We start from the raw sequence: 13,429 nt of genomic DNA, 5'->3' as shown, positions 1-13,429 counted from the left end.
TTTCCTGGATGTTATCGTTTAAATTGTGTTCCTTGTGTTGATGGCAAGTTCCTTCATTTGTGTTCTGTGCAGATAGAGAACATCACTTTCCACCATGAAGGATTCTTCTGGAGATGCTGGTTTAATGGGATTGTGGAAGACAATTATTCCAATATCTGGAAGTTCTGGTACAGTAAGTGCAGTTTAGCTTTAATTTTTCCCATTGTCTTTAAAATTAAAATAGCAACTTCTTACTTAGTACATGTCACTTATAAGATAGGAATGTATTCTTAATTGTAGACTTTTGATAAGATGTCTTCAAAAGGTTCATGAAGTGCTTCCTTTTCAGTAAGTAGACATGACTATAGGAAAGGTTATTTTTACTTTCCAACATAAAATAGGAGTTTGAATATTTATGGGAAAACTGAATTACTGTTTCCTTGCTCATGTTTTAAAAATACTGACCCTAACAAACAAAACAGATGTTATCTATAGTACTTTTTTGAGTGTCTGTTATTGCTATGTTGTAAATAAATGTTTTTATTTTTATTTTTTGGCTGTATACCCTTGAAATCACAAGTTTAAAAATCCAGATATTGAGAACTGTTATTTTATATTTGTGGCTTCAAAGTTAAAAGAAATCTTGTTTTATAATGAAACCTAATTAACAGCAGTCGCAGATGAAAGCTGCCTCTATTTGGCTTTGACCGAGTTTGTGGGCAATATCAAGAAATGCCTTGCTTTTTATGTCTGCATTCTCCTAGAAACTTAAAAGTTCTTTTTTGAAGTAGAATAGCTTCTTAAAAATATGATCTTTGAAAATCAGTTCATTAAAAATAGCTAGCCTTTATTGTATCCAACAATGAAAGAACTGTTTATTATTCTAAAGCTTATTATGGGTTGAAAGCAAAGTATGGTATTTACATAGTAGTCAAGTTTATGGAATGAACAATGAAATATGAGATGGGAAGACTTAAGCAAGCTGGCAGCAAGTTGGCCTATGTAAAAGGAACAATGTAATGATGAAATGGCATGTTGAGAGGAATATCTGATAGACCCACTAGTCACTTTCGGGAAGAGAATGAGCATACACTCTGCCAATGAAAATTACTTAGACTTCGGTAAGGTGGCCTAAGTCAGACTGTGCAAGAGGCAGATTTTGCCAAGGACTTAGAGAAAGTAAGACTATTTCACTCCTCAAAGGGTACACCAAGAAATCTTCAAGTTTTCAAACCACATAAGTGTTCAAGTTTGTATTATCTATCATTTCCACTTTTCCCCCCAAAATAGAATATAGAACACATAGTATATTAATTGGAATGATCAAGGTTAAATATAAGTTTATTATATTTTTTAAAACAATTATTTTTTGAACCTTATGTGTGTTAGGCATCATGTTAGGAACTGGAGAATATGGTTGTGAAAATAAATCAAATGTGGTGCCTTCAATTTTAAGGTGATTCTATGCATTGAATTATGACATGACCTGGACATTTTAGATGGATCCACTTTCCAGATCCCCTGAAATTCTCAATGAATGTTTTAGAATGTCTTCCCCCTCATGAAATAATTCCCTGAATTTGTTCATCTAGTCTGCAGTTTTATTCAGCATGTATATCCCCAGATCCCATATTTCTCTTCTATTAGGAAGGACTTGTCACTCAATTTCTTGGTAATATACCATGGTTTTGGTTTCCTTCCTAGCGAATCAGCCACCATCCAAGAACTGCACACATGCTTACCTGTCGCCATATCCCTTCCTGAGAGGCGAGCACAATTCAACCTCCTATGACTCTGCAGTTAGTAAGTACTTCTGTCCTCAGAATGCCTCTGAGGGGGGACTTGTCTTTCTGAAAGATGCCCACCGCAAAATTGTTGTAGGCAATTAAAAATAATTTAACATCTATAATTTCAACATTTTCTTTGATGTCAATGTGTTATATGTGAAAGAATAGGATGTGATTTTAAACATACCATTTATAATTCTAACAGAATATACTATTTTGGGCTAAAAGTAAAGCCATTGTAATCTTCTTGCCACTTGTAAAGATGTTTTAAAAGTGTCTTTTCTGATATGGAAATGGTGATGTTCATTAGGAAGAACTACTTCTTAAGGGTTTAACTGGCCTACAACTAGTCTTACAATTGAAAATAAAATACACCCTGTTTTTAAAACATATTTTACAAATTGTTACACACAAGGTTATGATTATGCTGATATAGTTCTACAAAATGACTGAATTTTGTTATGTGTGATATCCAGGGTAGAAAGCTAGTCAGGTGTCATTAACTGGGAATCATGATTACCTAGCCTCTTTTATGTTTTCATACTATTTGTTCTATAAAAAGTATATGAATTTAGTTTCTCTGGGAAGTTCATAACATAGAGTACGTAAATCTAGTTGTATAGGAAGTATGTAAATTCAGTATATCAATTTTATTCTGTTAATTTATGAAGTTTTTAATAAAGGGTGTTTGTTTAACCTAATTTTAAAACTAAGGGTTGATACAGAATTTACGAGGTTGTAAACAGAGCTAAAAATACTTATTTTTCAGAGAGAATATCTAATATATTTAATGTTAAGAATAAACTTACACTAGTCAGGATTCTCCAGAGAATTAATAGGAAATATATGAGAGAGAGAGAGAGAGAGAGAGAGAGAGAGAGAGAGAGAGAGAGAGAGAGAAAGAGAGAGAGAGAGAGCGCATGAGAAATTGATCGAGGGTGTGATTTTGAGGATTTGGCCTAGGCTACTGTGGAGGCTGCAAGTCTGAAATCTGCAGGGCAAGGCGGCGGACTGCAGATTCACATAAGATTTGATATTGCAGCCTTGAATCTGAAGGCTGGAAACTCTGGTAGGATTTTGCTTCTTCTTTAGGAAACCCAAGTCTTTGCATTTAAGGCTTTCAACTGACTGGAGGAGGCCACCTCCGTTATGGAGGATATCTGTTTCACGTATAGTCTACCAATTATAAATGAAGATCCCATCTGAAAAGTTCTTTTACAGCAACATTTAGGAAAGTGTATGACCATATGGCTGGGCACCACAGTTTAATTAGGTTGACACATAAGATTAACCATCACAGAACTTAACAAATCTTTCTATCATTTGTCTGGGTTTTTTTTTATCTTTATGTAAAATATGTATTTTACAGATTTAGTTTTCAGTTTGCCAAAGTATGTAGCATTTGCTTTTATCACATGATCAACATGACATTTTATGGAGCAGGCGTGGGGTCTAGGTAGGAAAAGGGGTAAACTAATGCACAGTGAGGATTGTCCACCACGGTGCTTACCGTGCTCAAAAGGACTGTCACAGTTGGCCTTGAAACCATGTGTGGTGTGGATGCTTCTTCCCATCAAAAAGTGCGTGAGGCATTTCATCCCCATTTGTCAAAACTTCTTGTGCTGTGTGTGATGTGGACCTTCTCACTGATAAGAAAAGAGATGGCACAGGAAAGAGTAGGATAAACCACTTTATACACAACGTTACAAACTAAGGTATCTCTTCCCCAACCTTCTTGGTTAGGAACTAAGAAATAGTACAGGGTTGACTTCCCACAACATTAGGTATTTGCATAAATGTTAGTGTTGTTGTTGATCTGCATTTGTTGAAGTCCCATGATGAGATAGGTATTATAGTCACCATGTTTTAAAATGAGTCTACATATTTGAAAAGTCTGCACCCCACAGAGATAGTGAAGAACTTGAAAAACACAGGAATATAATATATGCATAATAATGATGATGGAGGTGGATAGTAAATGCATGTCAGAAAAATTATACTGCAAATACACTTAGAATTATTATGTAGCACTGCATATAATTACCATGTCATTTTTGGGATCCAGTGACAAAACCATATTCCAATTTGTTTTAATTCTTAAACTCCTCCCTGGCACATATTTTGTAACTCCTTGTTCACTTTAATCAACTTCATGAAACATGAAGTAAAATGACTGAGTTGGGAAGAGGTATGTCCTACACCAGAAACAGTATATACACATTTTGTTTATCCTCATAATACTGTACTGTAATATCTGATGTATAGGTGGGTAATTTTTTCAAAATTGTTCCCTTTATCCAAGGGAAGGGCATAGATTTCAACAAAAGGATGTTACCTGACTCCAAAGGCACTCTTTGGCTTCATGTAGCTACATGATTATCAGACATGATACATTTGCCAGTTTATCCTGGGTAAATTCAAAGTACTGTTTATAAAATCTGATGTATTATGGCCTGGGAAATTATTGGTAAAATGGTTTTGTATTCTCCTGAGTTTTTACAGGTATAGGTAGCCAATATTGAAATCAGTGAAATTAATAGTGGTGTATAATTTTTCTGGAAAGACTATTTGAGAATCGTTGGATATACTGATGAAATTATTCAATTTCCTCACATGGAGACAGAGGCTCTGAGAAACCATGTGACTGTCTTCATACAGCTTATCATTGGCTGAACTAATGCAAAGGTTCCCATCTTTGGAGTTTCTTTATATATAATCTTACAAACTACAGTGAATAGAAAGGCTAATTTTGGTGCTTACTGTTAAGTCTTTTAAAGTATAAGACTTTAGTGGGATCTTAACAACAAAAAAGCTTAAACTTACACTGTTTTCTTCTACCTTTTTATCTGATCCTGACCTATGTATACAGTCAGGTCTAATTCAGTGTTTCCTTTAGCTTTTTAGCCCCAAATACACATTCTAAATTTCACTTACCCTCCAATCTAGTCATTTGAATGGTTACTGAAGCCTAGAAAATGTTTTGAGGCAAGACTGTATACTTTAAAAACCTTTTAAACAATTCCATTACTGTTTGATATCTGTGAGAATTTAGATTTTCTAGTTTGTTTCATGCTTAAACTCAATCACAGTTCATCTGTTTGGCATCATTTGGTAATGCTATATAGAACATGGATTAATTTTCAAGATAATTCAATCCCTGATTGAATTAATCATTTCTTTTTGGTATACTCTTAGCCTTTGACCACACCTACATCAAAGTGCTCATTATACAGAACCTCAGTTTTTCTTTATCTCAGTTTCTTCTTTATTTATTGAAACTCCCTAAAGGCACAGGAAGTAACCTACTCATATTTATATCCTTGGAACTTATTATGTGCCTGGCACTTAATAAATCTTTAAATATTTCCATAGAATGATTTAATGAGAGTTATGGTAGGTATTTCAGCAATAAATTTTAATTTTAATTTTCCAAGTAGAAAATTTTCAAAACTTAATTTTATATACTTGGCCTTCTTCTTAAGCAGAACATATTGAATGAATATAATTTCTTCTTCCGTGATAAGTTGGAACAAACACATGCCAACACAGGGTAGCCACCACGACCTTCTTTGAGTTCCTCTGAATCATTATTTGTCCTCTGGCCTGAGGCCCTTCATAGGTCCCACCCCTCCTCCCCAAATGCTCTTCCTTTGTTCCCAAGCCCTCCTTTCTTCACTTCTCAGAGGATAAGCATCTGAGCTAGTTCAGACTTCAGTTTTCTAAGGAAGCTTTCCTATAAGCCCTACTTAGCTAGTACCTGCTTTAGATTCTCCTTTAAAAACTCTTTCTTTAATATTTGATAATTCATAGCACAGAAAATTTCATTTTAATTTTTTACTTGGGTAATTATTTTGTTCATATATTCCATCCCCAATTCCACCCAGGCTCTATGGCAGAGAAGACTTACATACTGAGTTCACAATTGTGTCCACTGTAAACTGAATGCTGCATAAATATTCTTTGAGTCTCCATTACTATAGTATAGTACTAATATTGATACCCTAAGTAACTATTGATGTGTGTAGGAATTCTTCAAACCTTTACTAAATGGACCGAGCATATTACCCTTTCAATTTTTTTCATACTTTTTGTAAATTTTAGGTCTTCAACATTGTTTTTACATGCCAGCTGTCCTTTGCTTTTATTGTCAATGTTTGCTTATTTAGTATTCTTCTCTTGTCTTTTCTTCCTTCACTCTTATAAAAATATGTAGGGTGAAGTAAATTATATAAGACTAGAAACAGAAAGGAGGCAGCTAGGCAAGGTATTTGTGATACATTAAGTTGCAAGAAACAAAACAAAGAGTAGCTAAAGAATCAGGGCATTTATCCTTCCACAACGGGAAGGTCAGAAGCAGTTGCCAAGATGATGCTGTCTGGGACTTTCAGCCTTTCCTCCCTCCACCATCCTTGGCAGGTGGACAGTCACAGTCATGCCCTCTCATGTTCAGAAGATCAGAGTGTCCCTAGGATTCCCCCGCAGATGTCTGCCAATGCCTTCCTCGTCAGAATTGTGTCATGTGGCCTCTGTCAGGCTGGGACATGGAGTTGTTGACTTTCTAGTCACTATTGTGGAGAAAGAGAAGGGAGAAAGTCTGGGGTTGCTGAGGAAATCACCTGAAGGGTCTTCCCCAGAGACAAGCATCATCATCTTACTGGAAAGCCGTCAGGGTCTGAACAAGGGTGGGAGACCAAAATGAGATGGGAATAATGGATGTGGGTGCTATTTAAAGAGCTAATATGTAGAACTTAGTAGCCAAGCAGAAGGAAGCTGAAGGAACCTAGGAGGAGGAAGGCATCTCCTTTTGAATAAGGTATGACTCAGTTTAAACAATACACAATGTAAGGCAACATGGTCTCTGCCTTCCAAATAATATATATTTTAATGTATTTCTTTCCAGTTCTTCTTATATGCATATTGTACATAGTTTAAATTATTATAAATGCAAATGCATATCTTGCTCTTCTGTTTTAAGTTAGCATGTATTTCTCTATGTCTTTACCTAATAGTTTCTCAAATTGTAAATGATTTGCTGCTTCCACATGAAAAATAATTTTCTGCATGTAACATTTTTCATAATTTGTATTAATTCTTCACATTATACTTACAGAAGTGTGAATGGTGAATCAAAACTTAGCAATATGTGTTCCCGGTTGTTATTGTGATGTAGGCCAAAGTGCTTGCCAACCAGTCCTGAATTGTGAGTGATTTCAACTAAGAAAATTTGTTAAGGAAGACAGAAATGTGAGAATTAGAAGGAAGGGGTATGGTTTGAAGTGGAATATCAGGATTCAGTTTGGATTAGGCATATTAAAGTCAGGTGGATGGTGGAATACCAGTTTAAAATAATTCAGCAAGTAGCTTGACATTCAAAACTGACTTTCCTGAAAGGCACTGATTAGCACAGCAGATCCTGATGAAGAGTTGCAGAGGTGGTTTTGATACCAGATATGATCTTTAAGAAAAAGTCATAAGGGAGATGATGGTAAAGTATCAAATATACTTAGGAGGAGAAGGAAAACAGCAGAGACAGTCTGAGAAAGGAGAGAAAGAAGCATTGAGAAACAAGCTGACAAGCAGGCTGGGGGCTGTCAAAGGGGCCAGTGGTGAAGAGTCTGGGGAAGGAGGTGACAGTCATCAGTGACAAATACAGAGCCAATGAGAAGCAGAAGGGGACAGGAAGAAGCTGGACAACAAGCTGATAATGCAAAAGTTCTGTTAACCCCTGATCACTCCCTCTCCATCAAGGGCTCAGCTAGAGAGGCCTGCAAAGGTAGTTCTTGCCAGGTACCTCCTTCTAACCCCAAACCCACACACCCTGCTGGTTTGGCCTGAGACTTCCAGACCTTCTGTGCCACATCCCACTCCTGCTTACCCCCCATTCCCTGGGATTGGACGAGGGCCCTGCCCTCTCTTTTTGGCAAGGCCCTTCCTCTCCCAGGAGACCATTCAGTTTTTGAGCACATTCTGTCACTGAACTGTCCCCTTAAGAGCCAAGCCCTATGCTAGGCTTCTTCTGTCTTCTCCCAGGAGGAGAGGTCAGAAAGCAGCGGTCCTTGTGAGGGGGCAGAGTAGCAGAATGACGGGAATGTGAAACCTCCACCTGGAACACTCAGGGAGGGAGCAGTGGGAGCTAGACCTTTGCCACAGCCAACACGTGAACTGAAATAACAACCAAAAGAGCACAGCATGGCAGAGCACAAAATCCTTTCAGAGTCACATAGACCATTCTGCTTTACCACACAAGGTGAAATAAAATATGAAAACGAATGGCATTATAGTAGAGAGTTTTAAATAACATAGAAATGAATTAAAGGTTGAAACTAAAGGAAATTCTTAAGTGTCTGAGGTGATATATCAACATGGCACAGGTGTCTCATTTCACCGGGCTGGCCTCCTGCCTCCAGGTCAGTTAGTGCTGCCGTAGCTGGTTCTTATTTACCAAATTTTTCATGTTTGGTTATAGTGAATCTAGACATTGTCTTAAATTTACCAGATAGTTTTAAATACTTTTTTCCCCATTCAGCTTTAGTTGTACAGAAAAACATGGACACTGCAAAGTTTCATGGAAAATAAAATTCATTTTTTTTTTGGTTAGATATTTAGAAATATGTTAACACCACTTCATTTCCTGTCGTTCATTCAGACATGGGGGGGTCACAGAGCCATGGCCACAAATGTAGCTTGATATCACAGAGTGGCTGCAGCTCCTCATGGTGGCCAGCTTTCACCTGAGCCCCAGGCAAGGCTCCCTCGCCTCCAGCTTAGACGGCTGCTCACTGGATGGCCCGCTCAGCGTTCAGATCATGAGGACACGGTCGTCTTTTCAGTCCCAGGGGCTAAGAGCCAAGCTGTAATTAAAAATCACTTTTTCAGAGGGTGTTATTTTGTGTTCTCTACAATTTATTCATGGGCATCTAAGGACTAGTTGGCAGTTTATGTCATATCCCTTCAATAATTGGGGCGATTGCTTTTTGTAAACAAGACTGAGTGGTTATTTACAAGGCCATGGCTTGACTTCCCTTTGTGGGGGACAGGCTCCAGCCTCAATAGAGGCTGGTATCTATGAAAATGTCAGCCACACTCAGGAGTGGAAATCTAATGACAGCAGACCTCTTAGTGTTCTAGACTAGGCTTTCTGAACCTCCACAGTATTGACATTTTGGGCTGGTGAATTCTTTGCTGTGGGACTGTCTTGTGCATTGTAAATGTTTAGCAGCATCCCTGGCCTGTACCTACCAGATGCCAGGAGCACCCCTTAGCTGTGACAGCAAAAAGTATCTCCAGATATTACCAAACGCCCTGAAGTGGGTGGACACAAAATCACTCTGAGAACCACTGGGACTTTCGAGATATTCATTCCCAACACTTTTGACCCAGGCCCCAGGCTCATCTTCAGAATTATGCTCATACTGCCTATGCTTTGTGTCCAGCCTCAATTCTGGGTCCAAACATACATAAGTATGGTTAGTTTCCTTCTTAAACCAAGTATTCAAACCAAAAAGGTGCAAGGAACTGGCTAAGCTTCTCTTATCTTTAAATACTATTGTTTGTGCTATAAGCTTTAGATCTTTTCTTAGAAAAGAGTATCAACTAGGTTCAATGAAAAGAATTATTGAATACCTACTGTATGGAAAGCACTGTTCAGAGTCAACCCTGAATTCTTGCCCGAATGGAGCTTTCATCTGCAGTGGAAGGTAGAAAATAAATCAGTCAAGTACTTGGAGAGAACTAAAGAGGGATAGAGTAAGTGTGGAGAAGATCTCAGTTTTAAATGGGGTGGTCAGGGAGACCTGATGGAGGAGGTGATTACTGTTTTGGGTTGGCCTGCCCTGGGCTGAGTGGGACTCTGCCATCCCTCTGAGCTGTCATGGTTTCCTGAGCCCTGTTTTGGCGACTAGCCGGATGCTGTACAGAGAGTGCTTAGCACAGGGACTGGCTTGTGGTATGGGGTCTGTGGGAGCTGCAAGCTGGGTGTTCAGTCAGGCTGTCCACACTACAACCTGAAGCCACCACCCCTGGCCACTTGATCACTACCAAATTCACTACTCTTGTAGGTAAAATGAAGATAAATATAGTGTTAACCTCACACAGTTCTTGAAATGAAAAGAGATAATAATACCAATGCTTAGCAGAGCAATTGCCATGTAGTTGGTATTCAATAAATATCAGCTATTTCTATGACAATATACCAGTTAAGAGCACTAAAAATAAGTCGTCATCAGGACACATGAATTCATCATAGCTTTTCCTTAGTAAAGTGCTTCTGGCTTTTTGAAGTGTGTGTGTGTGTGTGTGTGTGTGTGTGTGTGTGTGTGTGTGTGCAGTCATGTCAAGCATTTGGCGGAGCTTCTGGTAAAGAGTAAGGGCATCATAAATAGTGTTCATTATCATGATCACCACAACCATAGCACAAGATAGTTAATACTACCATTAGTACTGGCTACAATTTGCCATTGTTCATCTCGTCATATTGATTAAAATTCATTCAAGAAATATTTATTGAACACATATTAAATGCCAGACACTGTTCTAGGTTCTGGGGACCAGTAGTGAATCAAACAGATGGAAATCTCTGTCCTACTGGGGCTGACATTCTAGTGAAGAGAGATGGATGAACAACATAAAATAAGTCAATTATATAATATGTTGGAATATTTTGGCAAATGCTCTGGAATAACATACAACATGGAAAGAGACTGGATACTAAGGGATGGAGAGGTGAGGGTGCTAAGAACTCTATAATGTAACCAGAGGAGAGCATACCTGTGAGAAAGTGGCATTTCAGTGGAGACTTGAAGAAAGTGAGGGAGTAAGCCATGTGAAATGTGGATGCAGAGTGTTCTAGATAGGGAGAACATCAGGTGCAAAGGTCCAGAGGCTGGGACATGCTTGATGTGTATGAAGAACAGAAAGGAAGCCTATGCAGCTGGAGAAGAGTAAGCAAAGGGCTAGAAGAGGAGGTGAGCAGATAGGTAGAGAGTCTGGGGAGGTTGGGCAAGTTTAAGGACCTTGACTCATCCTCTGAACGAGATGAGATGGGGGCTAGTGGAGGGTTTTGACCTGACTTATTTTGTGAAAGAACCTATTTAGTTCTTGTTAACAGACTATAGAAAAACAAAGGTGGGTGGGATCAGGGATCCCAGTTAGGAGGTCTGCTGTATTCCAGATGACTAAGACAAAGATATTAGAAGGTGAAATACTGAATCAAGCATGGTCCTTTTAAAGTTATTTAATAGCCAATAAGAAAATCTATCAGACGGACAACTTCTTTAACAGCACACAACAGAACAAAACAAAATCTCTATGTCTAGACTGCCATATGCCTTAAAATATCAGCCCTGAGTCCCATTTTTTTCCTTTTTAAAATTTATTTTTATTATAGAAATTTTCAAACATTTACAGAAATGGAGAAAAGAGTATACTAAACCCATGTATTGCCATCACCCTGTTTCAACAATTATCAATATATTTTTATTACTGTGAGTTTTGAAAGTTCTTTATATATTCTAGACATGAGTCATTTATTGGTATGTAGTTTCCAAATATTTTCTCCCAGTCTGTAACTCATCTTTTCATCACTTAACAAGATCTTTAACAGAAAAGAATTTGGAAATTTTGGTGAAGTTCAATTTATGGAGTTTTTCTTCTATGGGTCATACTTTTTATGTCATATGTGAGCTGCTTACCAAGCCTTAGGTCCTAAAGATTTTCTCCTGTTTTCTTCCAAAAGTTTTATAGTTTTAGTTTTACATTTAAATGTATGATCCATTTTGAGTTACTTTTTGTATAAGGTGTAATATTTATTCTTGTTCAAATATATGTCCCATTCTTCCAGCTTCATTTATTATAAAGCCTGTCTTTCCTCCATTGAATGACTTTTGCATCTATGTCAAAATATAATTGGCCATAATTGTGTGAAACCATTCTGGATTATGTATTCTGACCTGTATGTCTATTTCTATATGTTTAACCACTGACCTATATGTCTATCCCTCTGCCAATACCACACCATCTTGATTAACTGTCTTGAAATTGGGTTGAGTCATTCCTCCCTTTAGGTTCTTCTTTTCCAAAATTAATTTAGTTGTTCTAGATCCTTTTCCATTTAATATAAAATTTATAATAGTCTTAGCTATATCTGTAAAAAAAATCTCATTTATAATAGAGTTACCTGTATATCAATTTGGGAGAAAATTAATATCTTTATTATGTTGACTCTTCCCTCTGTGAATATATCTTCCCATTTATTTAAATCTTTAATTTCTTGAATCAGCATTTTGTAGTATTGAGCATACAAGTCTGTTGTTAGATTTATATTTAAGTATTTCAGTTTTTTGAGCAATTATAATTGGCATTGTATTTTAAATTGTAGTTTCCATGTGTTTATTGATAATAAAAATATAAATATTTTATTGTTTATCTTGTATTCTGAGATCTTGCTGAATTCCCTTAGTATTTCTAGGGTGTTTCTTTTTTTTAAGGTTACTTAGGATTTTCTACCTAGACAGCCATGTCACTGGCATATAGCAACAACTTTATTTCTTCCTTGGTTATTTACATACCTTTTATTTCCTTTTCTTGCTTTATTGCATGGGCTATAACTTCCAGGACTATGTTGAATAGCCTCAGTGAGAGCAGACATTCTTGCCTGTTCCTAGTCTTAAGGAGTGACCATTCAGACTTTTTCACAAAGTATGATGTTTGCTGTAGGGTTTTTGCAGATGTTATTTATTAAACTGAAGATGTTCTCTATTTCTAGTTTCCTGATAATTTTTTTTTTGAGAGGGCATCTCTCATATTTATTGATCAAATGGTTGTTAACAACAATAAAATTCAGTATAGGGGGGTCAATGCTCAATGTACAATCATTAATCTATCTCAAGCCTAATTCTCGTCAGTCTCCAATCTTCTGAAGCATAACGAACAAGTTCTTACATGGTGAACGAATTCTTACATAGTGAATAAATTCTTACATGGTGAACAGTACAAGGGCATTCATCACAGAAAATTTCAGTTTTGATCACACATTATGAACTATAAATAATCAGGTCAAATATGAATATTCATTTGATTTTTATACTTAGTTTATATGTGGATCCCACATTTCTCCCTTTATTATTATTATTATTTTTATTTTTAATAAAATGCTGAAGTGGTAGGTAGATGCAAGATAAAGGTAGAAAACATAGTTTAGTGCTGTAAGAGGGCAAATGTAGATGATCAGGTGTGTGCCTGTAGACTATGTGTTAATCCAAGCTAGACAAGGGCAGCAAAACATCCACGGATGCAGAAGATTTCTCTCAAAGCAGGGGGGGTAAGGTTCTGAGCCTCACCTCTGTTGATCCCCAGTTTCTCACCTGATGGCCCCCCTGTGACTGTCCCTGTCTTAGGTTGTTCCTCCCTTGAGGAATCTTACCCGTCTCTGGCTAACCAGTCATCTTCCGGGGCCATACAGGGAAATGTGAAGTTGGTAAGTGAGAGAGAAGCCATATTGTTTGAAAAGGTTAGCTTTTTATTTCTTTGCAGATTTATGCCCTGTGGCTTCTATGCCCAGCACTTTTCTCAAGGTATCTTTACCACCTGGAGGAATTATGATACTCGGTAAATTCTATATGAGGCACGAATTCTATTTAAGGGTTGTAATTAGGAAGGAAGAAGAA

The 13,429-nt window shown here is 37.3% G+C and overlaps 1 protein-coding gene across 3 annotated transcripts in view; it reads left to right on the top strand.

Moving 5' to 3' along the window:
* Window positions 1-13,429, top strand: part of TMEM182 (transmembrane protein 182) — a 73,465-nt gene that overhangs the window by 21,978 nt on the left and 38,058 nt on the right. For all 3 annotated transcript variants that reach the window (XM_017653570.3, XM_073239076.1, XM_017653569.3), the window contains exons 2-3: window positions 73-172; window positions 1,684-1,782. In XM_017653570.3, coding sequence (XP_017509059.3) covers window positions 73-172; window positions 1,684-1,782 — 199 coding nt within the window. The remainder of the gene's footprint in view (window positions 1-72; window positions 173-1,683; window positions 1,783-13,429) is intronic.

Source organism: Manis javanica, chromosome 1 (genome assembly GCF_040802235.1).
Source record: "Manis javanica isolate MJ-LG chromosome 1, MJ_LKY, whole genome shotgun sequence".
Taxonomy (NCBI): Eukaryota; Metazoa; Chordata; class Mammalia; order Pholidota; family Manidae; genus Manis; species Manis javanica.
This window is presented reverse-complemented; position numbering and strand designations above follow the sequence as displayed.